Raw genomic sequence first — 18,667 nt, 5'->3', positions numbered from 1 at the left:
GTGGACAAGGAAATCCCTATGGAAAGCAGGGAGTTGGGGTGGGGTTCAGTAAAAGATGAGCTTGATTGTTGGAGACAAGAGAAGTTGTGGAGGTGACTGGGATATGGAGTGAAGGTGAATTTTCGGGAAATGGAGCAATTAGGTGTGAGATTGGCATCAATGGTGGTGGAAGGGAAACTGTATTCTTTGAAGAAGCAGGACAACTCTGACGATCTGGAAAGGAAAACCTCATCCTGGCAACAAATGTGGTGGAGATGAAGGAACTGAGGAAAAGAAATAGCTTTTTTCACAGGAGGCAAGGTGGAAGGAGGTTTAGTCAAGATATCCGTGCAAATCGGTAGGTTTATAAACAAAAAGCGTGAGGGTGTTTTATGATCCCTGCCATCCGCCACGGGCAGTGTCTTTCTCGGGTCAGCTGTCACTGAACGCACCCGGGTGGATGGTGGAGGGATCTGCAGAGATGGCGAGTGCTGTAGGGGTCGGAAGGGTTTATAGAAATAAGGAGTGCTTTAGGGCTCGGAAGAGTTTTCACAGATGACGAGGGGTGTTTGAGCGTTTCTCTACCACTGAGGGGATTTACTTTACTTGTAGTTCCAACATGGCATATTTGCCTGCAACAAAATGAAACCCATATTGTATCGGAGTGTTTTGCGAATAATGTTTGTGCAACATTATGCCGAGGGAACCCGAGTACCTAACTGCAGACCCACAGTCCCTACACTGTATTATATCTGCCACTTTTATTTCTTTTCCCAAAGTGCCTGACTATACAGTTCCCTACACTGTATTCAATCTAGTATGATAATCAATACATTATTTCAGATAGGACAAACCATAATAACCATTCGGATATAATATTACAGGATAAACAAGAAGGAACTACTCCCTCAATAGATATAACCATCCCAACACACCTGATTCCTCGAAACATGAAGCACCTCACAACAGGTATTATTTGCGTCATCAGTCAGACAAACAAATTATTTTATCTGTCAATCAGCTTCCAAATGTTGCTACTCTGTCATTCGTTGCCACGACCCGCTGCTGATTCCCTTCTCCTCATCATACGTTCTTACCCCGACCATCGCCCAGAGCCCCAAACTCTGCCCTGTTCAGACCCGCCTTTGGTTTCTGACCCTGCTCCATTGAATATCCAACTGATGGCTTCGCAATCTGCTTTCAGTCTTTAAAGGACAGTGGTGTTTTCTAACAAGCCTTTAGAAGCAGGGAAAATGACCCACAATGTGGAAATGAGCCGTCAATAAGGAAGTTAACGACCAACTTCATTCTTCCTCAGCCCAGAGATTAAAGAATATCTCAGACAGAACTGCAGTCAGCTCGACTTCTTCAGTCTGCAGAAAATTCAAGGGAAACCTCTTCACCCACAGAGTGGTGACTGATTGGAATCTATCACCACAGGGACAGCGAGAGATGAACAACAGGGAAGGATTTAAACAAACTGTCAAGGAACATTATCACTGGCAGGGTCCAGCCGTCCTGAGTTGACTCTCTACTGTATACTAGGTGTGTTATAAAGGTAGCCACCCTGGCCAGCCTCAGGGTCGCTCGGCTCGCTGTCATCTAGGGAAACAGCCCTCGGCCCCAGCAAACTGTGTAATTAGTTTGTGTGGATGCAGTGTGATGTACCCCACCCCGCCCAAATAACAGACAATACACCAGATACGATTAAATGATTTACAGTTTATAGATATTACTGGAACTATATAATTAATAGAGAATAAAATATAAAAGGAAAATAAAAGGCGCCACACTTATGAAAGTTCAATCTCTTCGTGCACAAACAGTTGGACCTCTGGACCCTTCTTCTTCACCCAGCGACCACTCGGACCGCCTCGACTGGCCGCCTGGGACCAACACCGGTGGTCGACCAGACGCTCCGCATGAGTCCGTCTCCGTCTCCCCTCCTCGCCGAAAGCCCCGCTCGGGGTCTGACCCCGTTAGCGGACTCACAGCACCTGGTCCATTCTCTGCCTCTCTCTCTCTTGACTTCTGTCCCAAAACCCCGCGCATACAAATCTTCCAGATACACCCAAATGATAACATCTATCCCAATTGGTTCATTTGTCCTCATACCAATAAATAATACAAAACAAACTACTAGCGGGAAGGACTTTCTCAGCGTTTAACATAACAAAGAAGCATTTCCAGTGTAACATAACAAAGAAGCCATTTTAAATTTAACATTAAAAAAACGGTACGTAAGGACAGAGTTATGATAGCTTGAATAGGTTATCACTTCATTCCCTGGATCGTAGGAGAATGACGGGAGATTTGATCAAGGTGTTCAATATTTTGTGGGTTGTATAGGGTAAGTCTGCTGGCGCGTGGCCAAGTGGTTAAGGCGTTCGTCTCGTGATCTGAAGGTCGCTGGTTCGAGCCTTGGCTGAGGCAGCGTGTGTGTGTCCATGAGCAAGGCACTGAACCACACATTGCTCTGCGACGACACCGGTGCCAAGCTGTATGTGTCCTAATGCCCTTCCCTTGGACAACGTCGGTGGCGTGGAGAGAGGAGACTTGCACCCTGCTGTCTGTATTAACCCAAGCAAATGTCCAGATAGACTTTCTCAGCATTTAACATAACATAACATAGAAGCATTTCCGATTATAACATAACAAAGAAGCCATTTTAATTAGCCTCCGCAGTAACATAAAAGACGAAACCCCCTTACATCAATTCACTCAGTACCAGAGACAGAGTTTAAAATAAACTGATTTATTTGTCTCAGATCCGGATTATTAAACTCCAGTCCCATTAAAGGTGAATGTGCAGCAGAAGAAACTCCCCCCATGCCCAGTGACCAGGGTGCAGAACTGGGTGTGGTGAGCAGCAGTAATAATTGCAGAGTTCAGCACCGATAGTCACTCTCGAAATTGCATCAGCAACGGTGATGGACAAATATCCAGCTTGCAGCTTATTGAAACTTTCTGCCCAGTCTGAACCCAGTAGTGTGTCACAAGGTTAGATTACTGAGTGAATCCCTTCCCACATTCACAGAAGGTGAACCGCCTCTCCCCAATGTGAACTCAATGATGCACATTTGGTTGATTTGGCTGAGAATCTCTTCCCACAGTCTGATCAGGTGAACGGCTTCTATCTGTGTGAATTGCCCGGTGTCTCTGAAGATGGGATGACCGGGTGAATGTCTTCCCACAGATTGAGCAGGTGAACGGCCTCTCCCCTGTGTGAACTGACCAGTGTCTCTGTAGGCGGGATGACTGGATGAATGTCTTTCCACAGACTGAGCAAGTGAACGGGCTCTCTCCTGTGTGAACTGACTGGTGTGTCTGTAGTTGAGATAGTAAAGTGAATCCTTTCCCACAGACTGAGCAGGTGAACGGCTTCTCCCCTGTGTGAAATTGGTGGTGTCTATAAAGGTCGGCTGGTCGATGGAATCCCTTCCCACAGACTGAGCAGGTGAACGGCCTGTCCCCAGTATGAAATCGCTGGTGTATTAGTAGGCTGGATGATTGAGTGAATCTCTTCCCACAGTCTGAGCAGGTGTAAGGCCTCTCTCCAGTGTGAACTCGCTTGTGTTTCAGTAGGTTAGCTATCTGAGTGAATTCCTTCCCACAGTCTGGGCAGGTGAATGGCTTCTCCCCAGTGTGAACTCGCTGGTGTATCAGTAGGTTAGCTGCCTGACTGAATCCCTTCCCACAGTCTGGACAGATGAACGGCTTCTCCCCTGTGTGAATTGACTGGTGTCTCTGTAGGTGGGATGACTGAGTGAATGTCTTCCCACAGACTGAGCAGGTGAACGGCCTCTCCCCAGTGTGAATTGACTGGTGTCTCTGTAGGTGGGATGACTGGGTGAATGTCTTCCCACAGATTGAGCAGGTGAACGGTCTCTCCCCGGTGTGAACTGACTGGTGTGTTTGCAGTTGAGATAGTAAAGTGAATCCTTTCCCACAGTCTGGGCAGGTGAATGGTCTCCCTCCGGTGTGAACTCGCTGATGTACCTTCAGTTGATATGATTTCATGAATCCCTTCCCACAGTCCGAGCAGGTGAACAGCCGGTCTCCAGTGTGAACACGCTGGTGAGCCATTAGGTCAGATGACTGAATGAATTCTTCCCCACAAATTCAGCAAGTGACCAGCCTCTGCCCAGTGTGAACTGACTGGTGTGTCCACAGGTGGGAAGACCGGCTGAATCCCTTCTCACACACAGAACAGGTGAATGGCCTTGCCCCAGTGTGAACTTGCTGATGTACCTTCAGTTGAGATGACCGAGTGAATCTACCCCTTCTGCCTGAGCAGAAGAACGGCCTCTCCCCTGTGTAAAATGACAGATTTGCCAGTCAGTCAGATGATCGAGTGAATGCCCCCCCACAGTCTGAGCAGGAAGGATGATTGAGTGAATCCCATGTTCTACTTCTTAAATATCTGGACAGGGACAGCAAAACTGACATGTTAACCATATAACCATATAATAATTACAGCACGGAAACAGGCCATCTCGGCCCTTCTAGTCCGTGCCGAACTCTTACTCTCACCTAATCCCACCGACCTGCATCCAATCTATAACCCTCCATTCCTTTCCTGTCCATATATATATCCAATTTAACTTTAAACGACAACATCGATCCTGCCTCAACCACTTATGCTGGAACCTCGTTCCACACAGCTACCACTCTCTGCGAAAAGAAGCTCCCTCTCATGTTACCCCTAAACTTTTGCCCTTTAACTCTCAACTCATGTCCTCTTGCTTGAATCTCCCCCATTCTCAATGGAAAAAAGCCTATCCACGTCAACTCTATCTATCTCCCTCATAATTTTAAATACCTCTATCAAGCCCCCGCTCAATCTTCTACGCTCCAAAGAATAAAGACCTAACCTGTTCAACCTTTCTCTGTAACTTACGAGATGAAACCCAGGCAACATTTTAGTAAATCTCCTCTGTACTCTCTCAATTTTATTGACATCTTTCCTATAATTCGGTGAACAGAACTGTACACAATACTCCAAATTTGGCCTTATACAATTTCAACATTACATCCCAACTCCTATACTCAATGCTCTGATTAATAAAGGTCAGCATACCAAAAGCTTTCTTCACCACCCTATCCACATGAGATTCCACCTTCTGGGAACTATGCACCATTTTTCCTGGATCCCTCTGTTCTATAGCATTCTTCAATGCCCTACCATTTACCATGTATGTCCTATTTTGATTAGTCCTACCAAAATGTAGCACCTCACATTTTTCAGCATTAAACTCCATCTGCCATCTTTCAGCCCACTCTTCTAACTGGCCTAAATCTCTCTTCAAGCTTTGAAAGCCTATTTCATTATCCATGTTGTGTTCGAGATTCCCGTAGATAAATTTCTTGTCATTTGTAACCTGTAAAAACATTTACAAAATCCATCAATGGGTGTAGGACAACATTTCAGCTGATATCACTTGAGTTGTCAAGGTGTGATCTGACATCACACTGTTACAGTGAAGTTCAATGCAAGTTGGAGAGAGAAACCTCCTAACTGGACACAGTGCTGGTATCTGGAATGACCATCAAGTTCTCTGATGCTCTTCCTGTCTCTATAAGAATGGGGCATTTCTGCCATCTCCAATCTGTGACCTGGCGCAGTCTGACTCTCTCCATTGGTATTATTCCCTGTTCCCACTGAGCTGCATGGGTTCCTGGCCCCACAGTTACTGAAACACTCTCACACAAATAGCTGACAGGGCATTCGACGCACCTACCACTCTCGGTGTAAAAAACTTACCCCTGCCATCCCCTCGATATCTCTTTCCAAGCACCTTAAAACTATGCCCCCTCGTGTTAGCCATTTCAGCCCTGGGAGAAAACCTCTGGCTATCCACACGATCAATGCCCCTCATCATCTTATACATCTAAAAAAAAAGACTCTAAACATGTACAAGGAAATTGCTTTGAGGATTTGCTAGAAGTATACTAAATTATCAGGGTATAGACAGGGTAAATGCAAGCAGCTTTTTCCACTGAGGTTGGGTGAGATGACAACCAGAAGTCATGGGTAAGTGGAGAAGGTGAAAATTTAACGGGAACATGTGGATAAACTCTTCACTGCAATGGTCATGAGAGTGTGGAATGAGATGCCAGCACAAGCGGTGAATATGAACTCAGCTTCACCGTTTCAAAGAAGTTCAGATGGGGGTCTGGATGGTAGGGGTATGGAGGTTGATGGTCACGATGCAGATTGGTGCATTAGATAGCTTAAATGTTTTTTTTCGCATTGACTAGATGGGCCAAATGGCCTGTTTCCTTACTGAACTTCTCCATGTTTCTATGACAGAGAAGCTGGCCAGACTTGTTTGGAAGGGAAACGGTCGGAGTGACAACGGAGCAGCAATGGCTGGAGTTTCTGGGAGCAATTTGGGAGCTGAGTGATCGATACATCCCAAAGAAGTGGAAGCATTGGAAAGGCAGGAGGACACAACCGTGGCTGAAATGAGAAGCCAAAGCCAACATAAAAGCCAAAGAGAGGGCAAACAAAAGAGCAAAATCTATTGGAAAGCATTTTTAAACCAACAGAAGATGACTGAAAAAAAAAAGTCAGATGATCTCAGAGCGTGGAATCATGATATTGTAGCATTAATGAGTCTTGGTCGCATTCAACAGTCTGAGGCATTTAGAGGAGCAAAATATCCAGAGTCTCAATATCTCTTGAAAACCAAGATACCCTGCACCAGTTAACTTTCAACTTTTATTTTGGCAGGCACATACAAACTAGACACCCTCAAAATTTCACTTCTGAAGGCCTCCCGCTGACCAAGTTCTCCTTTGTCAGAGAACAGCCTGTCCCAAACCACAAGTGTCAGATCCTTTCTGATACCATCAAATTTAACCTTTCTCCAATTTAGAATCACAACCAATGGTCCAGACCTCCCTTTTTCCATATTTACTTTGAATCTCATGCCATTATAGAACATAGAAAATAGAACAGTATAGCACAGTACAGGCTCTTGGGCCCACAATGTTATGCTGACCCTTAAACCCTGCCTCCCATATAACCCCACCCCCACCTTAAATTCCTCCATACACCTGTCTACTAGTCTCTTAAATTTCACTAGTGTATCTGCCTCCACCAATGACCCAGGCAGTACATTCCACGCACCAACCACTCTCTGAGTAAAAAACCTTCCTCTAATATCCCCCTTGAACTTCCCACCCCTTATCTTAAAGCCATGTCCTCTTGCATTGAGCAGTGGTGCCCTGGGGAAGAGGCGCTGGCTATCCACTCTATCTGTTCCTCTTAAAATCTTGTATACCTCTATCATGTCTCCTTTCATTCTCCTTCTCTCCAGAGTGTAATGCCCTAGCTCCCTTAATCTCTGATCATAATGCATACTCTCTAAACGAGGCAGCATCCTGGTAAATCTCCTCTGTACCCTTTCCAATGCTTTCACATCCTCCCTATAGTGAGGTGACCAGAACTGGACACAATACTCCAAGTGTGTCTTAACCAGAGTTTTATAGAGCTGCACCATTGCATCGCGACTCTTAAACTCTATCCTTCGACTTATGAAAGCTAACACCCCATAAGCTTTCTTAACTACCCTCTCCACCTGTGAGGCAACCTTCAGGGATCTGTGTAATTTCTGTCACCAGATCCCAACAGTTTATTGCACACTTCTACGTCGGGAATTCTACGTACTGATTAAGGACACAATTGACAAACTCTACCCGATCTAGTCCTTTTACAGTACGGGAGTCCCAGTCAACATATGGAAAATTAAATCACTTACTGAATCAACCTTTATTTCTTGGCACGGTCCGTGATCTTTCTACAAAATTATTTCTCTAAATCCCTCAGACCGTTGGGTGCAACCAAGTCCCAATAATGGCTACAATATCATAATTCCCTGTCCTGAGCTCATCTGGCTTTCCTACGATGCTTCTTGCATTGTGATATACACAGCTCAGCACATTCATCGCACCATGCTCAAACATTTGATTGCTGACTCGATCTGAGGTCTGAACAACATCTGACTGGTGTCAAGAAAATAAACTCTCCCTCATTGTCACAAAAACAAAGGAGCTGATTGTGGACGACAGGAGGAATGGAGACAGGCTAACCCCTATTGACATCAATGGATCTGGGGTTGAGAGGGTGAACAGATTTAAGTTCCTCGGCATAAACATCACCGTGGACCTCACGTGGTCGGTGCATACCAGCTGTGTTGTGAAAAAGCACAACAACTCCTTTTTCACCTCAGGTGTCTGAAGAAGTTTGGGATGGGGCCCCAAATCCAAAGAACTTTCTACAGGGACACAATTGGGAGCATCCTGACTGGCTGCATCACTGCCTGGTATGGGAACTGCACTTCCCCTAATTGCAGGAGCCTGCAGAGAGTGGTGCGGACAGCCCAGCATATCTGTAAATGTGAACTTCCCACTATTCAGGACATTTACAGAGACAGGTGTGTAAAAAGGGCCAAAAGGATATTGGGGACCCAATTCACCACAACCACAAACTGTTCCTGCTGCTACCATCCAGGAAACGGTACCACAGCAAAAGGACCAACAGGCTCTAGGACATCATCTTCTACCAGGCCATCAGACTGATTAATTCATGCTGATAGAACTGCATTTCTGTGTTATATTGACTGTTCTATGTACAAACTATTTATAATAAATTACACATTCCACATTTAGACAGAGACGTTGCTTAAATATTTCTACTTCTCATGTATATGAAGGATGTATGTAATAAAGTCAATTCAATTCATATCACCCTCTCCACTATCTGTTCTGTCAGTCTGGCTCCCATTCCCCCTGCAAATTATTTTAACCACATCACCCTCTCCCGCCACACTAGCACTAGCAAGCCTTACCACTAGGATATTAGTCCTCTTTTGTTATGTTCCCGTAACTAATGAATCCCCTTTCACCCCTTTGACTTTCCTCTGCCAGGTAATCCCCCCGCCAACATTTTCTAAAGTGGTGTAGCTGTTGTAGTGTGGGATTGCCACAAGAGTACTCTGCGATCAATATTTAATCTCATTTCCCTTGCTGACTCTCACCCAGTTTCCTGTGTCCTGCACCTTGGGTGTAACTCACCTCTCTTCATGTCATATCTATCACCCCCTCCATCCCCTGGATGATCCGGAATTCGTCCATTTCAAGTTCCAACTCCTTAAAGTGCAAGGTTACAAGCTGCAGCTGGATGCACATCTTGTAGGTGAGGGCATCAGGGACACTGGAGGTCTCCCCACCGTCCCACCAATGTTAGATTAGATTAGATTATGAGAACACGCAGTCCTCTTTTATTGTCATTTAGTAATGCATGCATTAAGAAATGATAAAATGTTCCTCCAGTGTGTTATCACAGAAACACAGGACAGACCAAGACTGAAAAACTGACAAAAAAAACACATAATTAAAAACATATAGTTACAACAGTGCAAAGCAATACCGTAACTTGATAAAGAACAGACCATGGGCACGGTAAAAAAAAAGTCTCAAAGTCTCTCGAAAGTCCCATCATCTCACGCAGACGGTAGAAGGAAGAAAACTCTCCCTGCCATGAGCTTCCAGTAATGCAGCATCCTGGCAGCATCCGACCACAGTCCGACTCTGAGTCCATCCGAAAACTTCGAGCCTCCGACCAACCCTCCGACACTGAGCACCGAGCAACATCTCTGCCGAACGCTTCGACCCCAGCCCCGGCCGCCAGAAACAGGCAAAGCCGAGGATTTGGGGTCTTCCCCTCCGGAGATTCTCGATCGCACAGTAGCAGCGGTAATGAACCGGGCATTTCAGAAGTTTCTCCAGATGTTCCTCTGTGCTTCTCACGTCTGTCTCCATCAAATCAGAATTGCGCATGGCATCCTACTTACAAACACCGATACCATTCACCGGAGAGGCCACGCGCGCTGCGTCTCGCCGCCATCTTCTCCTCCCTCCCTTGGGGTTTTGTCCCCTCTTATTAGTAATATCCAGTGTACATATAAACCTTGTACTGTGCATATTTTTAACCCAGTGACAAAATGGGCACAGTGAATTTTATATAGAGAGGTATTCATTTTAACAGCTAGCAAATTACTGTCGATAAGAACTTTGATCTCCTCTGGGTTCGATCGAGTTCATCTGCACTCTCACACAACCTATGTTGCAGGCCTGTAATGAGTAATGAAGGATTTTCTCAACAGAGCTTTTGCACATTGTCCATGTGTGGTTTGCTTGCTAAATTACGCTGCAAAACGTCAAATTTCCAAGTATCACTCCACTTCTTCCCACTTGTAAATTCTACAGCAACTTTTGCATCACTACAGTACACACAGATAACACCAGTTTCTGTTTTGTACATAAATATTTCACCTGATCCCTCCTGAGGAATTGAGAACATATTTTATAAAATCATTTTCAACCTATGTAACCTGGCTAAAAGAATAATTGGGACTGAATAGGAATTTTTGAACTGAAGTAAACTCTGTCTTCAGCGGTTAGCTTAGACAGGCTCATTACCAGTTCTCTGCGGCTTGCAGAGAGACACACTGAGAGCTGATAACATTATACATTGTACCCTCATTAGTTGATAACATTATACATTGTACCGTCGTTTCAGTAAAGGGAGGACTCACAGTTAAGAACAGGAATGAACATCTGTCTGTAAGTAAATCAGGGCCTTGCAAAGGGAATGACTGATAAAGTACATCCATCTGTAACTAAAACCTTGACTTAGCCAACTCTCTTATCTAATTAATTAAGTTTTGCACCAACAGACTTGGTGGGCGTAACAGTTTTAATAACATCATCCAATAGTCATGTATGGGGCATCCTATGTACACATATACGGCTGTAACCCGACTAAGTCAGTCCACTTGTCAGATGGTGGCAGTGCCCACATGCCTTCCCTTTGATAACTGGGTCTCCAACTCCTGCAGGAGAAAGTGCAATAAACTGTGATGACGATAACAAGCTGGTCTCCCGAGTTGTAATCAGATTCAACTTTAACATAGAACATAGAACATAGAATAGTCAGCACAGTACAGGCCCATCAGCCCACAATGTTGTGCCTACCCTCAAACCGTGCCTCCCATATAAGTCCCCACCTTAAATTCCTCCGTATACCTGTCTAGTAGTCTCTTAATCTTCATTGGTGTATCTGCCTCCACCACTTACTTAGGTAGTGCATTCCATGCATTAACCACTCTCTGAGTGAAAAACCTTCCTCTAATATCCCCGCTGAACTTCCCACCCCCTACCTTAAAGACATGGCCTCTTGTATTGAGCAGTGGTGCCCTGGGGAAGGGGTGCTGGCTATCCACTCCATCTATTGCTCTTAATATCTTGTACACCTCCATCATCTCTCCTCTCATCCTCCTTCTCTCCAAAGAGTAAAGCCCTAGCTCACTTAATCTCTGATCATAATGCATACTCTCTAAACCAGGCAGCATCCTGGTAAATCTCCTCTGTACCCTTCCCAATGCTTTCACATCTTTCCTGTAGTGAGGCGACCAGAACTGGACACAGCACTCCAAGTGTGGCCTAACCAGAGCTTTAAAGAGCTGCATCATTACATTGCGACTCTTAAACTCTATCCCTCCACTTATGAAAGCTAACACCCCATAAGTTTTCTTAACTACCCTATCCACCTGTGAGGCAACTTTCAGGGATCTGTGGACATATACCCCCAGATCCCTCTGCTCCTCCACACTACCAGGTATCCTGCCATTTACTTTGTACTCTGCATTGGAGTTTTTCCTTCCAAAGTGTACCACCTCACACTTCTCCGGGTTGAACTCCATTTGCCACTTCTCAGCCGACTTATGCATCCTATCAATGTCTCTCTGCAATCCTTGACAATCCTCTACACTATCTACAACACCACCAACCTTTGTGTCGTCTGCAAACTTGCCAACCCACCCTTCTACCCCCACATCCAGGTCTTAATAAAAAAAATCACGAAAAGTAGAGGTCCCAGAACAGATCCTTGTGGGACACCACTAGTCACGGTCCTCCAATCTGAATGTACTCCCTCCACCACGACCCTCTGCCTTCTGCAGGTAAGGCAATTCTGAATCCACCTGGCCAAACTTCCCTGGATCCCATGCCTACTAACTTTCTGAATAAGCCTCCCATGTGGAACCTTGTCAAATGCCTTAGTAAAATCCATATAGATCACATCCACTGCACTACCCTCATCTATATGCCTGGTTACCTCCTCAAAAAACTCTATCAGTCTTGTTAGACACGATCTGCCCTTCACAAAGCCATGCTGATCTTTTCCAACAACTTTCCCACCACAGACGTAAGGCTCACTAGTCTATAATTACCCAGACTATCCCTGCTACATTTTTGAATAAGGGGACAACATTCGCCTTCCTCCAATTCTCCGGGACCAACGAGGACATAAAGATCCTAGCCAGAGGCTCAGCAATCTCTTCCCTCGCCTCATGGAACAGCCTGGGGAATATTCCGTCAGGCCCCGGGGACTTATCCGTCCTAATGTATTTTAACAACTCCAACACCTCCTCTCCCTTAATATCAACATGCTCCAGAACATCAACCTCACTCATATTGTCCTCACCATCATCAAGTTCCCTCTCATTGGTGAATACCGAACGGAAGTATTCATTGAGGATCTCGCTCACCTCCACAGCCTCCAGGCACATCTTCCAACCTTTATCTCCAATCGGTCCTACCTTCACTCCTGTCATCCTTTTTTTACTTCACGTAATTGAAAAATGCCTTGGGGTTTTCCTTTACCCGACTCGCCAAAATTTGGAGTCACGAACATGATCCCAGTGTAGATAGTGCCAAGCAGACTGTGGTGGGATATTACCTCATGGGAACAAGCAGTAAATTTGATATGGAAAAAGAACTGTGGAAAGAAGTGGAAATTGTTGAAAAGGGAATGGAAGGAAAAGGCAGATGTAAAGTGGAACAGTATATTATTAGCAAGTTGGAAGAATAATGCATGTGACAAATGGATCGAGGTATGTACTGCAGAAGGAACGCCAAAGTTTGGGAGATGCTGAAAGTGGAGTGTGAACGGGTGGATGGGCACCGTAAACGAGAACAGGAAAAACAACGTAAGCAAACCAAGGCCGAGATAGGAGAGAAGGGCAGGAAAGTCAGTCTAAAGTTCGCCCTGATAGGGAAACAAGTGATCCCGAACCCACGTCTGAAAACCGACCCTGTTTGAGGACAATGACCGTGTTCAAGAGTGGGCCGGGTAAAACAGTGCCCTGAGATCCACAAAGGTAAGGATTAGAGGTAAGTTGAGGATTATTCCGAGACAGGGAGGGAAGAATCCAATAAAAACCCAGAAGTAATGCCTCCATGAAGACAAATGCCCACCCGAACGCTGTCCAATACATGAGAAGGAGGAGGGACAGCCCTCAGTGATTCCTGTGTATGCACCCTGGAAGCCTCAAGAAATGATAATGATCTTGAATCAGACCCCAGATAGAACAGAAAAACCAGCACAGTTTGCTCTGTATGTCCGCAGTACTATACAAATGTTTAATGCGACCCCGCAGGATTTATTCGGCCTCTGCTGCATGATTCTGTCAGCTGATGATGGGCGGAAATGGAAGGCAGAATTGAAAAAACAAATCAATGGCAATACCAATGCCAATACCAATGGCACTCTGAAGAGTAAACTGGCCAAACTAACAGCAGAGACTGGACTCACTTGGTTGAAGGTCCTACCGTTAGCCCTATTCCACATGAGAGTTACCCAACAGGGGAAATCAGGGTTGTCACCAGCTGAAATCATTTATGTACGGCCCATGAGGACACTCTGGGGACCAAGACCTTGTGTACCATTGCTCCCAGAAAGTCTACCAGCAGAATTGGATATGCATACCCTATGGGAAGAGATGCGGAAATATATATGTCAACTAACCAAAATTTTCGAAGCATTACATTCACAGGTATGACAGACTTACAAGGAAGAGAAGTACCCGGCAGAGAGGAGTGACTATAGAACATAGAACATAGAATAGTACAGCACAGTACAGGCCCTTCGCCCCACGATGTTGTGCCGACCCTTAAACCCTGCCTCTCATATAACCCCTCACCTTAAATTCCTCCATATACCTGTCTAGTAGTCTCTTCAATTTCACTAGTGTATCTGCCTCCACCACTGACTAAGGCAGTGCATTCCACGCACCAACCACACTCTGAGTAAAAAACCTTCCTCTAATATCCCCCTTGAACTTCCCACCCCTTACCTTAAAGCCATGTCCTCTTGTACTGCACACTGGTGCCCCGGGGAAGAGGCGCTAGCTGTCCACTCTATCTGTTCCTCTTAGTATCTTGTATACTTATATCATGTCTCCTCTCATTCTCCTTCTCTCCAAAGAGTAAAGCCCTAGCTCCCTTAATCTCTGATCATAATGCATACTTTCTAAACCAGGCAGCATCCTGGTAAATCGCCTCTGTACCCTTTCCAATGCTTCCACATCCTTCCTATAGTAGGGCGACCAGAAATGGACACAGTACTCCAAGTGTGGTCTCACCAGAACTATCCCACTATAGAACCTGGGGATTTTGTCCTGATAAAGAACTGGGATTGAGGAAAACTCGGACCTCGGTGGAGAGGACCACATCAGGTTTTACTCATCACTCACAAAGCTGTGAAACTGAAGGGGCAATCTCGGTGGATACATCGAACAGAAAATAAACGTGTTATTGAAGGAACTGAGCGGAAGGACTCACTTGGACTAAAGGAGAATGTTTTGGTTGATAGTGGTGTTCTTGTTTATGTCTTTGAGAGAGCTCACCCCAGAATCTGGTGGCCCCCATGTTAACACCTTTCTGTCTCTCTGTCACACCTATGCCAAACAGATAGAACTAGGGGCCTGCTGGGACTGTGCCGAAATTCCGCAGCATGGTAAAACTATGATTCCAATGTCAGTAATCCCGCTGAACCAGAGTGAGGAACTCTCAGCCTGGGCTTTCTCAAATAACACCCAGGGAAGTGAGGTGTGGAATTGTGGTCCAGTCACAGATGACTGTGGCTGTCAGTGTGTTGAGGGATGGTATCTCAGGCTCCCACCAAACGGAACTTCCTATACTGGGAAACATGCATCCTGGCCATACTTGCAGGTGCCCAGCAGCGGAGAGGAATAACTGAGACTGAGCGATTTTGGATGATCGCTTTTCTCTCCTATGGAGTAGCCAGGAATTCACGAGAGATAATCAATTTGGCTACAACACTTGAGGAGCTGGCCGCAATACCGCAGGGGCCCTGACAGAAACACAGGCCCAAGTAACAGAAATATCCACTGAAATGATTGCAATCTGGCAAACAGTCCAACAGGATCGTATGGCTTTAGATCTTATCCTGGCTGATAAAGGGGGAACTTGTGCTATTATTGACACAGAATGCTGTACCTATATCCCTGATGACTCTACTAACATTACATCCCTCTCCGAGCACACTGCCAAGGAGACTGACAGCATCAAGAGAGTAGGGCAGGATTTACACGGGTTCACCGAAGGGTCGAAATGGTGGTCTTCGAAGGCCTGTTTGGTAATATGCGGGGTACGATACGCTATTTTTACCGACTGATAAGTCAATGCTGTACTCGGTTGCTTTTTCTGTAAAAAAAAAATACTGCTTTGTTGATCACGTAATGATCAAAAGGAGAGAATGATAAAGTATGTGAAAGGGTTAACACTTCATTAAACAATAGCAGCCTGTTTTTCTGAAAGAAACTGCTGATGATCAACAGATGTGCTAAGCCACGCTGAGCCATATTTCTTCTTGAGGGTCGCTAGCTGGGGTTTCAGGATGCTTATCTCCTTGTGCACTCATGCGTAGAGATAGGACAGCTTCAGTCTGTTCTCTGTGTTTAAGCCATGATGAATATTTTGTAATTTGTCTTTAGGGTCTGTCATGTAGTAAATTACTTTGGCTCCAGCCTGTCTTGTTGTGGCGGTGGGGGTGGGGGTGGGGGTGTTATCTGGACAGATATATCTGTGGTGTAAGGGGAATTGACATTCTGTCATTTAGTGGATTGGGCGGGAACAATCATAGACTGTTCCTGTTTGAGTGACTAACTGAGTAAGTCCTGGGTGCTTCGAATAAAGAGTTTGTACTTATATGGTCTCTGAGTGACTTTATCTGGATTCGACTTCCACAGAATGGGAGTGGTTTTAAAGGGCTGGGCTGCTGGAAGCACATTACCAGACCTGGAGAGATTGGAACTAGATCTGCCAGAGGCATAACTGGTTCTTCTGGGGACATTCCTACCTTCCTTTGTACAGGTATGTAATGTCTAAAGGACCAGTGTTTGAGTAAATGAGACTCACCAAACTTTCCCCTGACTGAATCACTGGAATCTCCGAGTCAGATGGGTTCTCTCCAGTTGATGCTCTCAATCCTCGGGCTGATTCACTTGTTGCTGTTCCCTCGTCTTCAGTCGTGGTTTGCTTCCAGTTGGGGTTTTTCTTCCATTAAATCTCTCACTACAGGTCTAACTTTAACATGAAAGATAATGAAGCACATTAACAATAGAAAGGAGAACCAAACGTTTCTGCTTAATGTTGCTAAGAACAAAACTCACTGAAATTTAAATGTTGAAGGCAAGTATAATTATCTCAATGAACAATCTTTTATTGTCCCTCACACGTCACAAAACGATATGGGATAAGAAGGAGCCATCATTCAGACATGGTAAGACATCAGACACAGGAACAGAATTAGGTGATTCGATCCATCTGGTCTGCCCCACCACTCAACCATGGCTGAGTTTTATTCCAACACCATATTCCTGCCTTCCTCCTGTAACCCTGAAGCTACTTAGCAATCATGAATATATTAATCTCTGTCACAAATATACCCAAATGGCAACAGATTCCACAGATCAGACATCTTTTACCCCAAAATTTTCTTATCTCAGTTTTAAAGGGAAGCACCTTTATTCTGAGACTGTGCTGTCAGATCACAGACTCTCCGTCTAATGGAAACATCCTCTCCATGTCCACTGTATCCAGGCTTTTCAGCATTCGGTAGGTTTTCTTAACCATACATCCCTCCACCACCCCCACCGTCCCTCTGAATTCCATCGAGCACAGGTCCAGAACCATCAAATACTCCTCAGACATAATGCCGATCATTCCTGAGATTATCCTTGTAAACTTTGTTAGCAACAGTTCCAGGAATAACAAATTGGTACCGGGATAATTTACAGGGAAAATTTGTGCTTTCTTTACTGTTCGACTATCACAGAACGAGCTTTTTCCATTTCCAGGTTAAATGAGGTCCATTTCAGGAAATATAAACCATTGCAGGGTGAAAGTAATAAAAAAAAAGAAACTGGAATTACCACAAACTCTCAGCAGGTAAGGAACAGCTGTGGGGAAAGGAATAAACTTTACAATTCAGGTCGATAACGTTTTGTCGGAATGACTTTTTACGTACCCCGTAACGGGTTTAAGGAACCAGCAGGAATGGAACACAGCTGGAGACTGGTTCTGCTGTGAAAAAAACTCTAATTTTTATTAGTAACTACGCAATATAGTGATATAAAAACGAGATAAAGCGAACAGGTTAGCACAGTTTCTGCATATATACAGGTGTGTAAATATAAAACCCAAACTTCTTCAAACTTAGGTGGTAAAAGGTACAGTCTTACGATGGAAGGTAAGACAGTTCAGTTCAATGCTCAGGTTAATTAATGAGAGATATTTGTGACCCAAAAGGCGAATGTTGTGAGAAGGCAATTGCGTCGACATTCCACAGATCCCGCAATAACAATACAAGATAACAACAGCAGAGTAGGTTTTATCTCCGAAGTTGTTCCACCCCACACACGAAGTACCACCGTCAGTGATCTTCAACGAATATCCTTTCAACACAAGTGGTACCACACCAGAATTCAGCTACGGGTCATCCCAAAGTGGTGGTCACAGGATACTCAAACAGAATCCACGTATGGATTATCACCAATAGTAGCTTATCACAAAGGGAACTCTGTTCTAGGGAACCACCACCCAGGCAAGGGTCGACACACCGGTAGATTCCACAAGGTTACCCACAACGTGATAGCCACTTATCCATTTCCGTGACTTACGAAATACTTCCAACAGTGATTTTCCACAGGGGTACCTTTCTTCAGTGAACTACCACACCCAGACAAGGGTAACACACACGTGGCAGGTTTCCCCTCACCAGGGAACCCACTCCTGTGTATTAACTACGTGACAGTCACACCTTCACATTCGAATGGAACTCAAACTCACCCCTTACGAGCTACTTGGAGAGAGAGTCCAAACAGTGACATCTTTGTCACTCGGTTTCTTCTGTTTCAAACCTTCCTCTCCTCTCTATTCTGCAAACTTCCATTTGCAGCACTTGTGAGAGTCAATTATCAATACTCCGGATCGATCTCAACTCACCCCTTTGGGCTACTGAAAGTTTAAACCAGGACCTCACTCACTGGTGTCTTTCATTGACCGAATCCAACTTGACTCTGAGCAGATGTTTCTCTGTGTCTGTAAATGCCCTTGAAAAAAAGTAAACACGCTGCAGAGAAACCATAAGACGAGCTGGTCACCATAGCAACCGAGCAATTCTGCAGACAGTAGAAATCCAGAAGTGTCCCAAAAGTCAGACTCATTTCTCTCGGCATCTTAAAGTGACAGTCCACCCCCTAGGAGTACATAACAGACCTCAAACATGTTCACTTTTTCGTGCAGATCTCCATCA

The 18,667-nt window shown here is 45.0% G+C and overlaps 1 protein-coding gene across 7 annotated transcripts; it reads right to left on the bottom strand.

The window, feature by feature from the left end:
- Positions 1-1,694: 1,694 nt before the first annotated feature.
- LOC134341664 (gastrula zinc finger protein XlCGF8.2DB-like) lies at positions 1,695-18,436 on the bottom strand. 7 transcript variants are annotated; one of them, XR_010016832.1, is made up of 3 exons: positions 18,202-18,419; positions 16,270-16,437; positions 1,695-2,549 (listed from the first exon to the last, which is right to left on the bottom strand). XR_010016832.1 is itself a non-coding variant. In XM_063039583.1 (3 exons), exon 3 carries the CDS (start codon positions 4,063-4,065, stop codon positions 3,046-3,048), a length of 1,020 nt encoding a protein of 339 aa, XP_062895653.1. In that variant the 5' UTR covers positions 4,066-4,292; positions 16,270-16,437; positions 18,358-18,436; the 3' UTR covers positions 1,695-3,045. The 7 variants fall into 7 exon arrangements, 4 of the variants coding, with proteins under 4 accessions (XP_062895653.1, XP_062895651.1, XP_062895652.1 ...); XM_063039583.1 differs by having other exon boundaries at positions 1,695-4,292; positions 18,358-18,436; XM_063039581.1 differs by having other exon boundaries at positions 1,695-4,292.
- Positions 18,437-18,667: the final 231 nt, after the last annotated feature.

This window comes from Mobula hypostoma, unplaced genomic scaffold, assembly GCF_963921235.1.
Source record: "Mobula hypostoma unplaced genomic scaffold, sMobHyp1.1 scaffold_36, whole genome shotgun sequence".
NCBI lineage: Eukaryota > Metazoa > Chordata > Chondrichthyes > Myliobatiformes > Myliobatidae > Mobula > Mobula hypostoma.
This window is presented reverse-complemented; position numbering and strand designations above follow the sequence as displayed.